This window comes from Streptopelia decaocto (genome assembly GCF_964273445.1).
Source record: "Streptopelia decaocto genome assembly, chromosome: 14".
NCBI classification, from domain to species: Eukaryota; Metazoa; Chordata; class Aves; order Columbiformes; family Columbidae; genus Streptopelia; species Streptopelia decaocto.
In genome coordinates this window covers 1910819-1929765 of record NC_138669.1, presented here as the reverse complement: position 1 = coordinate 1929765, position 18947 = coordinate 1910819, and the positions used below count along the sequence as shown (strand labels likewise).

At 45.8% G+C, this 18947-nt stretch overlaps 2 protein-coding genes across 2 annotated transcripts in view; both read right to left on the bottom strand.

Annotated features, from left to right (window-relative positions):
- TRPC4AP (transient receptor potential cation channel subfamily C member 4 associated protein) overlaps window positions 1–10140 on the bottom strand; it is a 30523-nt gene extending 20383 nt beyond the window's left edge. The window contains exons 1-3 of the mRNA XM_082065136.1: window positions 9995–10140; window positions 1323–1451; window positions 956–1072 (exon numbers count right to left, since the gene is read on the bottom strand). Coding sequence (XP_081921262.1) covers window positions 956–1072; window positions 1323–1451; window positions 9995–10123 — 375 coding nt within the window. The 5' untranslated portion in view covers window positions 10124–10140. The remainder of the gene's footprint in view (window positions 1–955; window positions 1073–1322; window positions 1452–9994) is intronic.
- Window positions 10141–10726: 586 nt separating this feature from the next.
- Window positions 10727–18588, bottom strand: LOC309446055 (ER degradation-enhancing alpha-mannosidase-like protein 2). Its single transcript, XM_082065447.1, has 11 exons — window positions 18444–18588; window positions 17774–17884; window positions 17613–17652; window positions 17092–17197; window positions 15618–15743; window positions 14695–14906; window positions 13366–13507; window positions 12941–13065; window positions 12134–12278; window positions 11852–11973; window positions 10727–11370 (listed from the first exon to the last, which is right to left on the bottom strand). The coding sequence occupies exons 1-11, from the start codon at window positions 18554–18556 to the stop codon at window positions 10879–10881; spliced, it is 1734 nt and encodes a 577-aa protein (XP_081921573.1). The 5' UTR covers window positions 18557–18588; the 3' UTR covers window positions 10727–10878.
- Between the last annotated feature and the right edge of the window lie 359 nt (window positions 18589–18947).

Sequence of the window (18947 nt, the reverse complement as noted above, 5' to 3'; positions counted from 1 at the left end):
ACACCCAACACACACATTTATTTTAATATGAAATGTAAATACAGTTTCTGTGCATTCTTATGTTAAAAGCACTTCTAGGGGAAGGACAGCTACTACCCTTTAAAAACATGGGAAATCTAGAACATTTTCATACACGGATCTAAACTGCTTGGACAGCTGAAGACTTTGTCCTCAGTTGACGGGATATTGGCAACTAAACTGGTGCTAATTTCAAGGCAACATAACCTAAATACAAGTTTTATTTCAGTAAAACGTAACAAGAGAGAAGCAGCAAAGACCAAATAAAAAAAATAGGAAGAAGGTGTCATCTAGTTCACTGGAAAAATACAAATCACACATTTCTAATGAAAGCTACAATCCCAGAGTCCATCGCCATCAGATTGAGCAAACCTGGGTATTTGCGTAACCCAGAATTAAAACAAATAAACAGAAAGACAAATTGCCAGTGAGTCTACAGAAACCTTGTGATTCTGTTTAAAAACCTTTCCACGGATGAATTAGTCGGCATCCCGTGCCAGCAATAAACACAGACACCCTGCTTGAGAGTGCCCCAGTGGGCTTAAAAAACCACCACACAGCCCTCAGTGGTTGCTGGAACCGTCAGCACTGCTGTATTTCATCTCACAACTAGAAAACATTTGCAACTGTTTTCATTGAGAACCTAGAGGACTCAGCTTTTTAAAGTTAAAAACAGACTACCTGAAGAAACAGCCAGGTCTTCCATATCATACAAGAAAAAGCACCTCACTTTTGATGATGTAATACCTTGGAAAATACACCCTTTTCACATTTTTATTAACAAAAACAGGCACAAATCTAATGCTGAACATCACATGGGTGAAGTAATTCCATAGCTTGCATTCAGAAGCTTCGAAGCCTCAAAGACCTCACAGATTTCTCAGTGGTATGACTATCACGCAGAAATCTTTGGATATTGTTGAAAAAATGCACTTACATCGACTCCTCCAAATAAGTCAAATGTGTACGTGTTTGGGAATGTTGACTCTTGAGCAGCTTTTCTATCTTCTGTAACAAATGCCATGGCTTCCATTGAAAGAAGTGGAGAGATTTCCTGCATGCAGTAAAAGCCAAAAAAAAGAGTTCAAAGAGAAAACTGCTCAGCAGTATAAACACGACCAGCTATCTGGGTGATCTACTGACTAACAAATTACATGCACTCCCAGCTCTTATCTATCAGTCAATTCACAGATGATACCATGCCAACAGTTCCAAAAACTAGTTAGAATATGATCACAGTAGACTTTACAGAAAGCAACAACAAAATAACCCGTGGCTTTCAGGAAGAAGAGTGCAGACAGTACCTTTAAGATGCTTTGGCACTGGGAGAAGTCGCTGTTGGGGTGGCTGTGTTCGTACAGCTTTTGCAGCAGTAAGGGAATCCCATTCCATTTTGCTTGTTTATCTCTTTCTTTTAACAAGGCCTCTGTGATCTGCAACAAAGAATATAATTCCCATGTGTCCAATGCTTCACAACCAGGAAAACACCCTTATCACCTCCAAATTATCAGAATATCACAGAAAAATAGATTCTTGTAGAGAGTATCATTACAAAACCCAGTACCTCCTTTGATGAGGCAATTTATCCAGGACCGGTAGCTGCAGAATTTTACAGATGGTTGAAGTATCTTAAGCTTACAAGGCTTAAAGCAGCTGTTATCATTTAGAGTACTGTACTTCATTCCATATTTTTATATTCATCCAATATTTTAAAATGGGAACATGTTAGTCTCTAAATAATTCCATTGGTAGAACTCTACTGACGCGTCACTGAAGGAGGAAATGGGTGCTCGACACTGCCAAAATCTGCACTAGACTAAGGCAGACACAACACTAAAGATGGAAAGGCTTAATCACTCATCACATTCAGCCAGTAACGAGTATTTCCTCAGTCAAGTCCCTGAAGTCATTAGTTATCATCGCAATGACCCAAACCACCAAGATTTACAAGCCGATTCCAGAAGAACTTAAAGATCCAGTGAAAATTTCCTCTGTAGTCTTGGGCTGCTCATAAATGGGGAACAACTAAATCAGCAGGAGACCGACAGTGGCAATCACCTTCCAGTCAATGCTGACCAAAATTCAACCCCCTTCCTTAAGAACCAACCCTGAAAGAGGGACTTATTCTTGTACAGAAAGGCAAGGCAGACAACAATAATTACAGTCAGAAGGATTTCTGCCTGGTTTTACAAAATATTTATGTGCCCTCCAAATAAAATCAGGAAAAAGCCCAATCCTCAGGCCAGCAAAACTGCACCTCACTGTGACCTTCGTGGGTTTTCTCTTACTCTCAGGTCTAAACCTCTAAGCCGCTCTCATTCTGCATAGATCACTTCCCAGACCCTGCTGGGGTTAACTTGCTTTGTTTCCTTCCAGCCTCCATTGTTAACAGTTAACAGCCAGGGAATTTTGCATCTTATTGTTTCAGCCAACACATCCTTCTCAAATATACCACAGTGTACAATTCCAAAGAGCCATTCGATTCCCAATTACAGGCAAATTACCCTAATTTCTGACTGAGAATTTAACCCTTTTCTCTGCCTGTTGGACGGCAAACGGGAAGACCAGAAAACTGATACAAGCACATGGAAACTCCAACTGGTGAAATCAGCTGCTATGGGTCCTTCTTTGAAGCTTCTCAGATACTCAGGGCTCCTCTCATAACACAATACCCAAATTTGTACATAACTAAAAATTTCAAGGCTCTTGAAGTATCAGGCTTTTCTTTCTACAAGGACTGACTGAAGCAGCGTGAGCAAATGTGGCACATAAAACTCCCCAAGTTTTACACTTTTCTGTGTTTTCTGACTTCCAAATAAGAGTCAGCAACCATCACTGCTGGAGAATGACACCGAGTTCCTTCCGCAGAGGCCGTTCTCACAGCAAAGAGCAGGTCGAAATTAGAAGGTCAAACTGGCTTCTCATCATCTGCACTGTGAGTAATGGGTCAGCCCCTCTGAAGTCACAAATTTCCATTTCTCCTTGTAATAGCCAGCACAGAGAGAACAAGAGGAGTTCTACCACTGCTCCATTTCAGGTGTGGGAGGAACACACAGCCCCATGAGAGGTGGGAGGAACAGAGGTAATTGCTGAGTAAAGTGCAAGAACACAGAGCAAAACACCAGGAAACAATCCAAGTCTCTGGCTCCAGCTGATGTGGAAGATACCACAGGCAATGATGACACACGTAGGCTGCAACCTCAGGTTCCAGTAGCACAGCGCAGAATTCAGCATTCAAGTGCGCTCAGAAAAGGCCAAAAGCCCTTAATTGAGGTTAAAACCTTGTCCTGGGTTCAATCCCACAGTTGTTAATCACACGTACGTTTCTTGGTTTGGGGCAGGATCCACCTCCATTCCCAGCTCTGCACTAGTAGGTCTCACTCTCCCTGTCCCAGCCTCCAGCAGACGGTCACTTGTGCTGATCTGCAGAAAACTTTCAGAACTGAAATTCTGAAAGACTGAGGCAAATGTTTCCTTGCTCTCATCTTCTTTTAATTGCTTTCCATAAAAAAAAAAAAAAAAGGTTTATTTCTCTTGATTTAATGCATGTCTTTGGTTTCATTGTAAGCTCTAGCTTGTGGTCCCTCTTCTGCAGCTATGAGGCTGCCTGGCTCTGAGCATTGCCATTGTGGTGGGGCAGTACTTGCCAGTGCAAAGATTTTTGGATTCTGTGGATGGATTCAAATTCAATTAAATTGTATGAAGCTGTCTTTCTTTACAACCATTTTGGTGAAAAACTGCAACCCGTGATGTATGTAATAGCAGTTGGTCAATGGTTTTCATTTATAAGAAAAGCCGCTTTCCTTTGTGCTCTTTTTGGGCAGACGTTATTGAACAGCCATCGAAATGAGCACTGGGTCTTTGGGGGCCGCTTTCCGTCTCCAGCAGTTTTTTTGTCTCATCCAAGCAGGATAAGCTCAATATCCAACACCAACTTCTCAGAAATGTTCTTCATTCACTGAATCGCTCTGGACAAAATCTCTCACATCTTGCATACAAAGCTTGAGAAGTTAAACACTATCCAGCAAGAAGTGGAGGTTGCAGAAGTCCAGCTGGAAATGCTATAAATTAAAAGAAAGGGCCCACATGATGGCTGCAGGAGTTATGAACCATCACATCTTACCGGCATTAGAAGACAGACTAAGTACCAATTAGTGGGAAAACAAAAGAACCCACGGCAAGACTTCCCTACCAGCCAGGTTCAGTACACCAAACTGGTACAAACACCACGACGCCACGGAGTCATTTCTCAGAAGTTTGCTGTAACACATCCAAGTTTTGAATCACAAACCAGGAGAGCCGGGGCCGGCACGTTGTGGCTCTCCAGAAGCGGTACGGACCAGCTCCAGCCCGGGCACAGAGCTCCCAAAACGCACCACAGTCCAAATCCATCTGTACGACATCAGTTTTACACCAGCAGTTTAGCAAATGCTGTTCACCAGCTCGGCGATCAGATACTGGCCCAGTACCAGCCATCTCCCCTCCTCCAGCTGTGCCGTTGAAGGGCAATCAAAGACTTTCAAGAGGATTTAAATACAGAGTTAAAAATGTGTAATCAAGCCCATCCAAGCCTGCAAAGCAGAGCAGACTGAGTGGTTTTCTCTTTAAAGTCTCCCAAAGGCCAGGATTTCCTGGGAGATCACTTACAAGACTGATAACAGAAGCAGCTTATCTACCCTCTGCTTGAGGAAGGAATTGTTGCCCCTGAGGGTGGTGAGAGCCTGGCCCAGGTTGGCCAGAGAGGTGTTTCTGCATTGAGACAATTTTCACTGCCCTACAAAATAAACCTCTGATTTTCGCAACCTTGTCTCCACCACTTTTCTAAGCTGTGGTTGGTGACACATCTCCATGTCTTCCCGTAGTTGCTGACAAACTGAAGGCCCAAGAACACGACAGTAGTAAAACACCATGAGCTACCCCTCCCCTTTGCTCTCCAGAGTAGGGGTTACACTTTTCTAATAAGATTGGGCCTTTATTTCACATTTTACCCTTCAAACATTTTGCTGTTTTGCTCAACACTCACCACAGGGGGGTGTTTTAAAAGCATTTTCTGTGTTCTTTCAAAAAGCAAACCCAGTGACTCAGGTGCCCAAGCATCCTGCACAGCACTAAAGAATTCATGCTGCGATGGACTTTACAGCTATGACGCACCAGCTGTAATTCTTCTTGATTCAATTTTTTGTTGCAATCATGCATGAAGCAAAGATTGCAAGCCCTTTGAAAATAAGCAGAATTGCCATTCCCAGCATTTTCCATTACTGCTTTTGATGTATATATTCAAATGTTCTGAAAGTTTAAGAGGAAAAAGAGGCACAAGATTATGGAACTAAACGAGCAGATGCAAACACATTGTCTCTATATATTTTTCACAAAAATCAAACCCTTTCCATGTCCTTTCCTTCAAACCTTTCATGCCGTACCTTCGGAAAACAGGAAACTAATATTTGTGCAATTCAATATTTCTTTTTCCCCTGAAAAGTAATAACTTAGGAAGTCATCTCTGATAGACTGCCAAGAGAGTGATTATTCAGTATTCTGGGGAGTGCCCCGTCATCCCCGCTCTTCACCATATTTTCCTTTTCGGTGGCTAACAAACGCACACCAGCCTGGCTAAGCTGCCTCTGCCCTCACCCAACTTTTCACAACAAAGCCCACAAGCAAGGTGAACGGCCCCCGCTGCCCCCAGGTTTGCCCTTGAGCACAACGGCACGCTGCAGAAACACAACTTGTGGCCTGTCCGGTGATTCTGGAAAGCGTTTCAAGGAAGACGTCGTGAACTTGGCCAGTCCCCAGCTGGGTCTTTCACATGTAGCTCTGATCAAGAACACGTCAGAGCACCCGTTTCCAGCCTCTCGCCACACTTCAATTCTTTGTAGTGCAGAACAAGTTCCCCATAACTTGTGTTTCTCCGTAACTAGTCCTTTCTCCTGCCGACTCAAAAGCATGAGCCCAGGGACAGGGGTCCTAGGACAAAAACTTCTAGCCAGGTCTAACCATCCCCACAAGCCCCAAACTACCACTCTTCTCACTGCCACTGCAAGTCTACCAAGACAAAGAATAGGTCTCGCAAATCTCAAAACCCCCAGCACTTCCAAGAGCAGAACAACCCCAACACACACCTTAAACACCAGCAGCTCTTTAAAGCCACTACAGAATCTATCAGAGAGTAATAATAGTCATTACTGATCTTAGCCTCAGAAAAAAAAAACTAATACGTAAATTTACATTAACTTCTCAGCCATTACTTCTTCCTTGGAACTGCCTAGGATTTTTCTTTTATTCATTTTGAGAGAAAGCAAAATCTGTAGGGATATCTAGGAAAAAGCAGATGGGCCAGGAATATCAGATCTACAGCAGTTCTCTTTCTACCTCAGTCACGCAAAATAAGACTTAAGTCTAACACCATCACTTTTGAGCATTTCTAGTGTATAACTATCTCTGGCCCCTGTTACATAAAAAACATGTCCAGGCTTTCCAGCAGTCGCTCGCTGTCCTCTGCTGAAGAGGTATAAGCCTGCTAAGACCCATACAATTAGAGCTACTAAAGTGGATTATATTCATGTGATTTTTTTTTTTTTTTTTTTTTTTTTTGTGGTGTTGTTGTAAGGAGGAAACAAAACTGATTAGAAAACAAAATATTTTCTCAGAGTTAGGAAACTACTACAAATTCCTGATAATCTGTAATGGTAGGAGCTAGAAATGTGGACGTCTGAAGCAGATAACGTTAAGGGAAGCGTCTATTCCTAGGGATAGCAGATCAGGAAATACAGCTGGAAAAATGGACTATCTTTCTGCCGTTCTGATTGTTTCAGCTAAGCCTTGGCAATCCTGTGACACATATGTGATATGTGATGATCTGCTCCTGGGATGGCACCAGAAGCACGCTCGCTCACCCACAAATCACTGCTTAGTCCATTATTATACTGTTCTGTCTGCAAGGATTCACGCAGCTGCACCTAAATAAATATCTTTGGTTTCATGTTATGCACATGCTTTTCACAGTTGGTTAGCAGCAGATGAAGTGCATGCCCTCTTGCTAAGGGGATTTGAGCTTAATCAGCTGAGCCAAAATGTTCCTTTGCCTTCAAGGAACCGGAGCACAAACCCCGTCAACTTTTCTTTCCAGTGCCTGTGTGCACAGTCAGTTTGCAAGCAATATTCTTCCTCATTAGAAAAATGTGTGTCACTTCTGGAAAGTTGGTCTGCTGCTAGTTCACCAACATCTGAAAAGCCCCTTTCACTCGCTCCGTACTCAGTATTAGGGCAAACCCTGATGAAGGTTACGCCATCTGATGCCAATGGTTGATGCATTCAGGGCAGCAGCTGGTGCAACCAATACAGCTAAAATGGATATATCAACAGATAGTGGCAACATCTACGGAAATGTTTGATCCATCAATGCTCTTAGTATTGATAATAAACCAAAGAGACCATCTAGCAAGAAAGCTATGGCTCCTGGTTGGCAAGAACAGCAAGAATACACAAGGCTCCAGATTTCAGAGCTGTAGTTGGCCTAAAAACTGTCAGATATTCAGGTGGCTGTTGCTGTCAAAAATACTTTCATGTTCTTGTAAGATCAGACTGATGAACTTTCAGATGCAGGCCTGTCAACAATGATCCTTATCAATTCAAAGATAAGCCTCTGCTTTCCTCATACAAAAATGGACCTTGAGATCACCTAAAAATAGCATGCAAAGCTTTATTTAAGAATAAATGCCACTGCTGCCCATTGCCTGCCAGAGATCAGATGCTGAAATACAGTGACAACACTGTGGGAGAACACTACTGAGATGGCAGGCACCACAGCAAGGAACGCCGCTTCTCAATCTCTCCGAATTCAGATCCCGAAAAGGATTTGTTTTTCTCACGGGATACCAGCAGCGCAGTCCATGCAGCGTATGACCCAAAACTTCATTGAAAAGAATGGGAAGAAACAGCTCGAAGGATGTTTTCCCAACTTGTTCTTCTAGACCTCGACACAGCAGCTTGGAAATCTGATCTGTTCTCAGGAGTTGAGAAACCTAAGCAAGAGCTACCACACTGCCACTGAGAATCAACTGCACGAACACTGTAAACGTTAAAAAGCAGCGTTAAAAACACACCCAAAACTCCTTTAAAAGCTACATCAAAGTGGTTTATATTTAGATCGCCTACAAATAAAAACTGCTTCAAGGTAAAGTAGAGAGACATGTAATTTACAAAGTTCAGAATCATTCAGGGAGTTGATTTTTCCCCCTCCTTAGTCTAAATTATTTTAAAATGTATTCCTACAGCATTTATGAAGCACTGGAAGCTCAAGGCGTCCAAGCTTTAAGTCTTTCAGGGCAAAACAAACAAAACCCCAGCAACAACAAACACCTCAGACTTGGGCATTATGAGAAGGAGGACACAACTAGCAGAAGTTTCCTCAGTTACTGTAATAGCCTGGTCATCTGCTTCAACAGTTATTTCCAGCAATTCACAAAAGGCCCAAATTAAAACGCAGCACCACTGCATTTTGCAAGCAAACCAAAACCCGAATCACTTTGGTGCAAAACGTTGTTACAGGTTTACGTGACTTAAATCACCATCATGGTTGGGGAGCGAGCAAACAAGGGTGTACAGGTAAATCAGTGAGGCCACATGCTGCTGTGTCTACATGCGGTATGAAACACATTCCAAAACCAACTTCCTTCAAAAGTGACAATTTCACACTTAAATTCATATAAATTATTTGCTTTTTCTTAAGTATTAACCAAACTAGTATCTGAGCAAACAGTACAATAAGGACAAAACAGCGTTAAACAATACCTCCTGCTCTTTTACCTATCTCAGCTACCAAATAGGGCACGGACACCCACAATGAACAATTGTTCTCTTAGTAATTGTTCAAAATCCTTGTTATTCAAGGAAAATACTGCCATTTGCACTAGTAAAAACCACCCAGAGAAATCCCATTTTTTTATTTCATTTCAACTCTTTTGAAGCCACTTTAGCTCAATAAATCACCACTTGATCACAAGTTCTTTATCCCACCCACCTGTTTCCAAGTCTTTACACCATTTCACACCTTATCTGTAGAATAAATTCCAATTATTCTTCTTCACAAAAATAAACTAATAGACCATTATCAATGATCAGCTGCTTTAAAAGGCCAACATAAGCACATGATAGACACAAGCCGAGGTTTCCCAGTTCATTTCATTTCTCAGTATTTCCCAGCATCATCAACTAGGAAACATGACAAATTTGAAACAGACCTGGAACAGTTTCATGGAAAAGCACCGGCATAAAACCTACTCAATTTCAGAGTGAAAAGGTCTCCTGAGCTATCACAAGGTTGCATTTGCCCATCAAATACGCTTAAATGTCGATGCTGCATTGTTAGGGTTCCAGGCAGAGCTTCCTTTCTTTGCAGGAGAAAGCCACGACACCTATTAGCAACCAAAGCAAGAGGAGGGCGGCTCTTTTCCAGCACTGCAAACGCTTGTCCTGCTCCACAGCCTTCCCACGGGGAGGATGGGAAAGGGAAAAGAGGCACACGAAGGCACAGACGCGTCCTTCCTTCCCACACCGCCCCGCTGCGGGACCAAAGCGGGGCTGGCAAAGGATGGGGACCCCCACCCCCCAAAACCGGAGCGAGGCGGCTCTGCCAGCCCCGTCCCCCGAGCAGAGCTGCCGCAGGCCCCGCCAGGCTCGGAGCTCCAGGGGCGGCCGGACACCCCGAACTGGCGCTCGGCCCCGCCGGGGGAGCCGCCAAACCCCCGCCGGAGCGGGGCCTGGCGGGCCGGCCTTGCAGGCCCTGCCCGAGCCCGGGGGCAGGAGGGGCGGCGGGCCGGGCCCACCGCCGGCTCCCCAGCTCACGGCCCCACGGGAGCTCCCAGCAACGCGCCCCCCGTTCCCAGCGAGCCCCGCCGCGCTCCGGCCGCCCCCCGTGCCTCAGGGACCGCCAGAGCGGCCTCCCCCCGCCACAGGGCCGCGCCGCCGGGGCCCGTACCTGCGCCCCCCGCGTCAGCCCGCAGCCGCTGAGCTGCCCGTGCCGGAGCTGCGCCAGGATGTTGGTGGGCACCGTGCGGGCTCCTCGCCGGCCGCCCCCGCCGGGCCCGGCTCCCCCCGCCGCCGCCATGGCCGCCGCTGCGCTCGGCGGAGACAAACAGGAAGCGCCCCCTCCCCCCGCCGCTTTGTACGGAGCGGCGCGAGGGCCGCCCCGCAGCGCCCCCGCCCGGGCTCCGCGCGCACCGCGCCGTTACCGGCCCCGCGGGGGCCGCTGGGAAATGTAGTCCGGACGGGTGGCACCGCGCATGCGCAGAGGCGCCCCGGGGTTATCAGCATCACTGCTGCGTGTTTGTGGCTGGGAAAACAGTTGGGAGGTTCCTGCTATGCAACCGAGCACTGAGGATTAGTAGACAGGCAGTGTAATGTTAGAAGCAGCATTGTGAATGCTGTTACCTTTCCCTAGACCGAGCTAGCTAGAGATATGTTCTTCCTGGAAAGCTTTCCTTCCAGAGAGGGAAGGTAACAACCACAGCAGCTCAGAATGTCAGGGATGGGAAGGGACCTCCAAGGGTGTGGACTCTGTCCAAGCCTGTAAAACTTCAAAATAAAGTCACAACAAAATAACCATGGTACCAGTAGGACTTTTCTTTCTAGACACCTGTTTGCTGTTCAGAGAACCAATCGCTTTTAGATTCACAACCTTATAGCATTAACAGCTGATACCTGAATCACATTTTATGAACCAGCAGTAGCAGAATTTAATGGGAAGATGTTTCAGTTCGTAATACAGTTCGCATTGTGAGGTACAACTTCTTCCATTATCAAACTATAAAAATATATTCCCAGAGTCTGAATCAATAATTTAAACTGATAATGAAAATAGAATCAGGTGTTATCTAGGAAGACCTGTCCCAGTACTGCAAGTTTAGAGTTAAAAGATTGGCTGGGGCAACTCAGGAGGGAGTGTGAGCTTTTCTTAGAGCTTCTCTTCTCTCCACCTTTCTCTGAAGAAGCATCTCGAGGGTCTTTTGCACTTTCCTCTTCACCATGGTCGGAAGCTCTTTTTAAAGTAAATTTCTTGTTTTTCTTCAGTGAGTAGAATTCCTGCATCAAGTCTTCTACCTCCCACTGCTCTTCCTTCCGCTTCCTACAGCAATGCAGCGCAGCAGGGTCTATAGGATGAGCTTCGGTGTTAAAGACGTATCCTCCAGCATTCAAGACACATTCCCCATACGGTGTAATCACCACATCAAAGACTGATCCATCATTGTGAATGAAGTTGTCTGGGTCAAACAGCAGATACAAGTATTTTACTGTTTCAGCCAAAAAGAAGGATTCCATGCGATTATCCAGCCTGTGATCTCTCAAGTCTTTGATCTACAAGAGAAGAAATACAGTGGGTTACAGATACATCAAATTCAGTAAGTTAGGAACTTAGGGGGAAAAGTAAAACCAGCTTGCAGTTGATTTCAGTTAAACAGTGGAAAAGCAGAATCACACAAGCGGCAGAGAACCGGCACCTGAGCCTTTCTGCTGAGCTGAACTACCAAGTAGCTGCCAAGATACAGAAGGCAGGAAAAGCTTTTGACGCTTTCCCATGTTTTGGGCTCTGGTGCAACAGCCAATGCTGGAATTTGTCCCGCTGCTCAGGCTGTGAGGGAAGTTACCACCAGAAATGTGACCAGAAGTTACAAGATCAGCTTCACAGAGAAACAGCAGGGGCTTGTTTGAAACAAAAGTCATGTTTCAACCACAGTGATCACTTGACTCAATGGCAAAAGATCATTCAAGGGAACACTTTCTAAAACCTGACTTTTAGCAGCCATTTAGCCGACGTAACTATTGATTTAGCACTTACAGTTGCAAATCCACAGTCCACCTTGCTGATTTTCTCTATTGACTCCACTGCGTCTCTGCCCAGTTCTAAGAGCGTGGGATCTCTTGTGGCACGGTACAGATACATCGCACTCTCGATGAGCTCTGCAGAAAAACCCCAAACATTTGTGTGCATAAAAGTTACCAAACCGTGTACACAGGGAACAGAAGAATATATTTTGGAGGGCAAGCATTGCCAACATCTGATCTTCCCACCAGAGCAAAAGCAGGAGTCTGTGTTTCTTTCTATTTCATTTCTGCTCACCCGGCCTGAGCGGATATCCTTCTCTCTTGTCCACCGTATAGCCCTGGGGAATGTTGTAGAACTCAGGCAGTCCACCAAACTGCTTCCAGACAGTGTAATAGTTGAGGAAAGTTCGCATGGCATTATCTACATCCCCAATTAGGCTCTGAGAGAGAGGAAACAATTAGCAAAGCAACATCTGGGTGAAGAAGAAACAATACAACTAATGCAGTTAAACTCCTATAGTCAAAACAAGACAGAAATGGGTTGTTCAGCAGGTCTGAACAGTGTCAGTAATATTTAGGCACGATGCCTTAAAAACAGGTAGGACTAAGGAGAGAGGTGCTGCTTTTCCACTGGATCACATTCCGCACACCTAAATAATACAAAATCTCTTTGATTTTTAGTTAACGGAAGTTTGGGTTTCTTCAGTCAACATTTCTTTTAGTCAATCACAGCATCCAGTCTCTTTCAGTGCAGGTAACAAAGTCTCAGACCAAACGTATGGCAAACCCCTCAACAGGAAAGGATTCACACAAATAAAGCATTTATAAGGCGGTGGAAAAAGAGGTGTGATTTTCTTGTACCTTAGGTTCCCATCTGGATTATGAGACCACTTTGCTCCAATAAACTGCCCTCCCATCATGCTCACTAGGAGACTTTTTTTTAAATAGACCATAGGAAAAGTCAACATCTGCTCTTCTACAGGCTCAGACTACTGTAGATTTCACCAGAGATCAAAACAACCTTTTCGACCAGCAGAGATGAGGGTTATACCCGAGACAGACAAACAAAATCACCACATGCTACTGGTGTGCCAGCTCTTACCTGTAGGCCTGGCCAGTAAGCCTCCAGGGACTGAAAAACAGGCATGGACACTGTTCCTTTGTACATCTGAACCCAGAGGTACCAGTCATCAAACTTTGTGTAATTTTTGATAGCTTTGTCGTATTCTATAAAGAAACATAGATGGGTAGGTAATTCAACAACAAAAATACATATATATATATTTTTTTTAAAGACTGAAAGAAGCCCCCCTTTTTATGAGAGCCATGCCAAATAAATGACTTCTCAGGATGCTCACTTTGGTAACTTTGTTATCACAGATTGTTCAAAGGTCTTACAACAAAGGCTTTGGGAACAGTCTTGAAGTTACCCTATTAGATTCTTCATCTTCTTCCACGGTCCCACGTGGAAAGTTTTCAGAGCTAAGGAGGAATTCCTGGGAACCTTCACACAGAAAAACTGCTCACCGAGGAACATGGCCATCAGCTCCTTGTCCTGCAGGAGAATGGCTCCTTTCACAAGGTACTCGAAGTAGGAGTCCACCCCGGCCCCAATGCCAGCGTCTTGGGCCACCCACTTGGCAGTGACCACATCGATGTGGTTACCAACCTGGTAGAGGTGAGAGAGGAGGAAAGAGGGAGTTAAAGTGGATATAAAGCTTATCTACTCAAGAATAATTTAAAAAATCCCCACAAAACCACCACACAAGAAAGCCTTGATCTTTTTCAGACTCGTCATTTCACAGATTCATGTTGTCCATTCCAACAAGCATTTTCACCTTTACAAGACACATTCATCAGCAGAGAAGCACAAACTATAGAAAATATAACTTTGGAAATTTATACTTCCAATATAAATGTTGCACTGGCCAAAAAAAAAAAAAATTACCATTATGCTACCGTAAAAAAACCCAACAGTTTCAACATGATGTGTCTGGTCCTAATTCCCATCTAACAAAGGAGAAGAGAAAGGTGAAGAGGTGCAGATACAGAGATAGAGGCCGGGGATGTCAACGGCATGAGAGCTGCTGTGCTAATATTTAAACACATCCTTCAAACTTGGGACTCTTTAGCCTAGAAACAGTCCCAGCTGATGGAGGACAAGATTCACAATTACGACTTGCTTAGAAAGGATGAAAAAAAATACAATATTAAATTTCTTTCTTGAACAAGGATTAGGGATATAAACCAAGAATAAACAGATCCTAAAGCAAACAACGAGTAACATTTCTTTGTACAGCTTATGAATAAATCTGTTCTACTTCACATATGCAACACTAGGAGTTCACACAGGTTCGAAAAGCAGCTGTGGAAATCAAGTGAAGACTGACCAGGAGATAGTGAACATAGACATAACACTTCCAGCTCTGGATATTCCTAAAACATCAAAGCTGTCAGGCCTGGTAATATCTTGTTGCACTTGACATGCTCATATTCTCTTCCATGCTCTTACTCTGTTGTGGAAGCTCTCAAGGCATTAGACAGACCTGTTACTTAATCTGTTGCAGCCGCTGTTATAAAAACTGCAATGCCCATTAGAAGGCATTTGTCTCCCAACCACATCTGTTATGGAACACAACAATGGCGTGATGGTGGGCGGCACCACTAACGCAGAGATGTGGATGCTGCAGGTGTTCAGGAACAATGTCCAACACGCGACTTCATCCCAGTTATTAGCACTGTGGTTAATTCTCTCGTTCTATCTCCTCTCTGCCTGTGCTTTTTTATGCTTAGAATTGCATCCACAAAACTATACAAAAAGCAGGCCAGCAAATTCAAAGTCCAGCCCTCACTCACCAGCCCAATATCTGAGCGATTTTTCCACAGTGCCTTTAAAGCCTTCCTGGCAACATCCTCGAACACTGGGTCACCAGTAAGGTGGCTTAAAGTTGCAAATTCCACTATAAATGTACCAATTCCAGCAGTACAGGTAACTGGGGTCTCCCCGGGGTTTACTCCATGCAGCAGGTTCACTGTTCCATATGGCATCCCAGTTGGGGTCTGAAAAGCTGAAACAAATGGTTTTGGTTCACATGAAAGTGTTCACTGTCACATCTGACAGTGTTAAGCAGACATGTCACATTCCTCTGCATAACAGCAAGAAACAAGACTAAAGCGATGGCAGTAACTGCAAAGAACAAAATGGGGAGCAGCGTGTGATCCTGAGAGGGGTAGAGAGGACACCCCAAGCTACAGCAGATCTCTCCCACCTTGCCCAGAGCAGCAGACTGTGTCCTTACTTTTTTTTTCCAGCACAAGCAGGGTCGTCAAAATCAAACTGCACACGCTCATCAGCAAAGTTCCAACAGCAACCTTGGGATTGCTCGGCGGCAGCCCAGGGTGCATCCCGCACACAGGGACAGTGCCAAGCTGTCAGGACACACAGCCCAGCAGCAGCCCACTCTGCAGTAGATAAGGCTGCAAATTCTTGTCTTTACAAGCTGCGGCTTCACAGCCTTTATTTATTATTTATATTAAATGCATTTCCCCTCAACAAGCAACAAACGAAGTGATATGTTAAATGCATACAACACTTGGCACACATACATCCAGCTGGTATAATTAACTGCACAATGTTTTCCCTACAAGCTAAACTTGCTTTGAGCTCAGAGAACTTGAGACTGTTTACGACTTTACACACCAAGCAGTGCCACCTCCATCAAACACACCAGTGACCTCCAGAACTACAGCCCAGCCACACAAACCAGACGAGTTCTCACCGGGCAGGAGTTTGCGAGCTGCTTCCTCCGCCATCCTGAGGAGAGGCCCAGAGCACGGCCAGCCCGCTTCCACCTCCACACCAGCCTTCCTGGAGAGCAGGTGAGCGGAGAGGAGACCTCCCACCACTGCAGGGTAGACAGCAAGAATCCCATTAAAGAACATGAGGGACGAACAAAACCTGATACCAGTGGCATTTATCATGATGCAGAGAGAGTTTTTATGGGGAAGAAAAGTGAGATGGCTCATCCTTAACAGCTGAATTCAATATGCTACAAAAAAAGAGTGATTTGTTTCTTCCTGTCTGTTTGCAATGGGCAGCAGATATATATCTTTCATTATTTTAGAAGCATCAGATCCTACTTGCCCTACTATACTGGCACTGCCTTGCAGAGAATCAGAGAGCTACCAGTATAACAAACAGGAACCTCTATAAGAGGAATCACAGACAACCAGGTTGGAAGGGACCACAAGGATCATCTGGTCCAACCTTTCTGGGCATAAGCCCAGTCCAGACAAGCTGACCCAGCAGCCTGTCCAGATGAATCTTAAAAGTGTCCAATGTCAGAGAATCCACCACTTCCCTGGGGAGATTATTCCAATGGCTGATTATTCTCATCAGGAAAAATTTCCCTCTTGTCTCCCATCAGAATCTCCCCAGGGGTAACTTGTATCCACTGCCCCACATATTTTCCATGGGACTCCTTGTAAAAAGGAATTCTCCATCTTCTCTGTTGCTACCCTTTAAATAGTAGAATTGTTTCACCTCTTCCAGACAGCTTAATACTATGTTTGCGTAAAGTAATACAGTGTACATTCTTAAATTCCTTGGAGAAAAATGTCTAGGCCAGAGTGAAGCACTTCAGTGTGACTGACAGAGGCAGGGAGTTCTCAGCCCTTTTCGCGGGCTTGGCTACTGTCACATAACAAGGACAAACACAGAAATTACACTTCTGCAAAAATTGCATCAGCAATATTTGATAGGAGAAACAAAAAAAGCATAACTAACAGTTTTGCCAGTGCCTTTTAGCTGGATGGCACTAAAGCAGTTAGGTGTTCACTCAGGTAAAAGACTCCAAAAGCCTTTGTGATAAAAAAGACAAGTTCAACATTACAACGCTAAAGGAAGAACTTAATAATCTCTATTCCAAAACAGTTTGTAAAAAAAGGTTGTATACAATTTATACTGTTTCAGCAGAAAAGATGTTTATCCCAAAGCTGAAAACCTGGCACCAAAATGCTGAAGCTGCCACGTTGATGCCCGTTTGTGTTGAGGCAGGAAGCAGAAAGGTGACGTGCAAAGACGAAAAGGAAGTAGGAAGTGACACTTGTGATTTTTCTGTGTGTTTATGTGTCCTGTTACAGTGGATTACAAATTCACTCTGACCACTACCTCGCGTCATGTCTGTGTACAGTTAAGAGACTGGCAAAAGAAGGAAAAATCCAGCACAAACACCAGGGAAAAACCCACCTCACCTCGAATGTTAGTTTCAAAGACAGATGCATTGACATCAATATCAAAATCCACTCCTTCCTGCAGCACATTGACAACTCGCTGGAACTCGGAAACATTTCCCAAGATCTGCAGAGGGAGCAGGACAAAAGCGAACCAGGCTTAGACTTCATGGGAAAACAAAGGTGTTGTTCAATGTTCAGGGCTAATTCTAGTTTTGTTTTATTATTTTGTGAAACCATTAATTACAAACAATAGTAAAAGAGTGACTGACAGTTTCATCTGTTTTCAAAACATTTTTTTCCACCCACTTTAGGTTTTTATTTCAGAGTTAGGCAGTGCCAGGAGTGGGGAGCTCTGGCCACCTGCTGCCCCGGGTGGGAGCAAAGTGAAATGCAAAAACTCCTTGGTCAATCAATAACAGACTTTCTGTCCCTACCAAGTAAAAAGCAGGTGTGAAGGAGGTTGACAGCAGCTTTGAGCGGGCTGAAGGCCACGTTGTAGCCATGGGCACTCCCAGGGCCAGGGGGCAGCTTGTACTCACCAGCAGGGTGTCCAGGGCGTCAATCAGTGTGAGGGAGAAGCTGTGCGGGAGAGAAGCGCGGTGAGGCCCGGCGGAGGTGGGGGGCTCCCAGCAGCGGAGGCGCCTCGGGCCGGGCCCCGTGGGGTTAGGGGGCAATTTCCCATCCCGGGGACGGCCCCTACCTGCCCCAGGTGTCCTGCCCGTCACACGTCAGCGGCCGCAGCTCATCGTAGGGGAAGGCGCTCTCCAGGTAGTGCTCATAGGCATGGTAGAACATGGCACGTACCCGCTCCCTGAATCATGGAATCGTTTTGGTTGGAAGAGACCCTCAAGACCATCATATCCAACGATTAACGCAACACTGGCACTAACCCATGTCCCTGAGAACCTCATCTAAATGCCTTTTAAACCCCTCCAGGGATGGTGACTCCAGCACTGCCCTGGGCAGCCTGTTCCAATGCCCCACAGCCCTTTGGGGAAGAAATTGTTCCCCACATCCAACCTCAACCTCCCCTGGTGCAACTTGAGGCCGTTTCCTCTGCTCCTGGCGCTTGTTCCTGGGGAGCAGAGCCCGACCCCCCTGGCTCCAAGCTCCTTTCAGGCAGGTCAGAGATCAGAAGGTCTCCCCTCAGCTCCTGTTCTCCAGCTGAACCCCCCAGGTCCCTCAGCCGCTCCATCACACTTGTGCTCCAGCCCCTCACCAGCTCCGTTCCCTCCTCTCCACTCGCTCCAGCACCTCAAGGCCTTTCTTGGAGTGAGGGGCCCAAAACTGACCGCAGGATTCGAGGTGCGGCCTCAGCAGTGACCAGCACAAGGGGAGACACAAGCACACCCGCTCAGCCCCGCTCTCACCGGTAGGAAGCGACGTCCAGCCCCCATGCAGCCGCGCCGGTGCCCGCCGGCGGGTCCGGGAGCCGCAGCGCCCACAGGCAGAGCAGAGACCCCAGGGAGCGCCAGGCGGCCATGGCCGCGCCCGCCGCCCCAGCGGCACCACCCCGCCCCCGCCGCCAGCCAATAGGAGCGGCCGCGCTGCGCAGCGCATGCGCAGACTGCCGGAGCCGCCGGTCCGCTCCCGGGGATCCCGCGGCAGGAATGAGCCGCGTGGGTGGGGGGGGAGGTGATCGTGGAGCTGGTGGCACTGGAGGTGACCTGAAAATAAATGTAACAAGCACTATGACTTCTTTATAGTCATGAGATGCTCCCAACAATGGTGCTGGCCGACTGGGGAGGTACATATGCGACGAGGAGCTGGTTCCTGGTCGGTGCAATTCTACAGCTACTCCAAAGGAGGTTGGAGCATGGAGGGTATTGGGCTCTGCTCCCGAGTAACAAGTGATAGGACAAGAGGAAATGGCC

Coding starts and splice junctions, on each gene's coding strand:
- LOC309446055 (XM_082065447.1), bottom strand. CDS start 18,556: ATGGCCGCCTGGCGCTCCCTGGGGTCTCTGCTCTGCCTGTGGGCGCTG. Junction 13,508..14,694: donor ATCGCTCAGATATTGGGCTG/GTGAGTGAGGGC, acceptor CACCTCTACCAG/GTTGGTAACCACATCGATGT. Junction 11,974..12,133: donor AGGATATCCGCTCAGGCCGG/GTGAGCAGAAAT, acceptor GTTTTTCTGCAG/AGCTCATCGAGAGTGCGATG.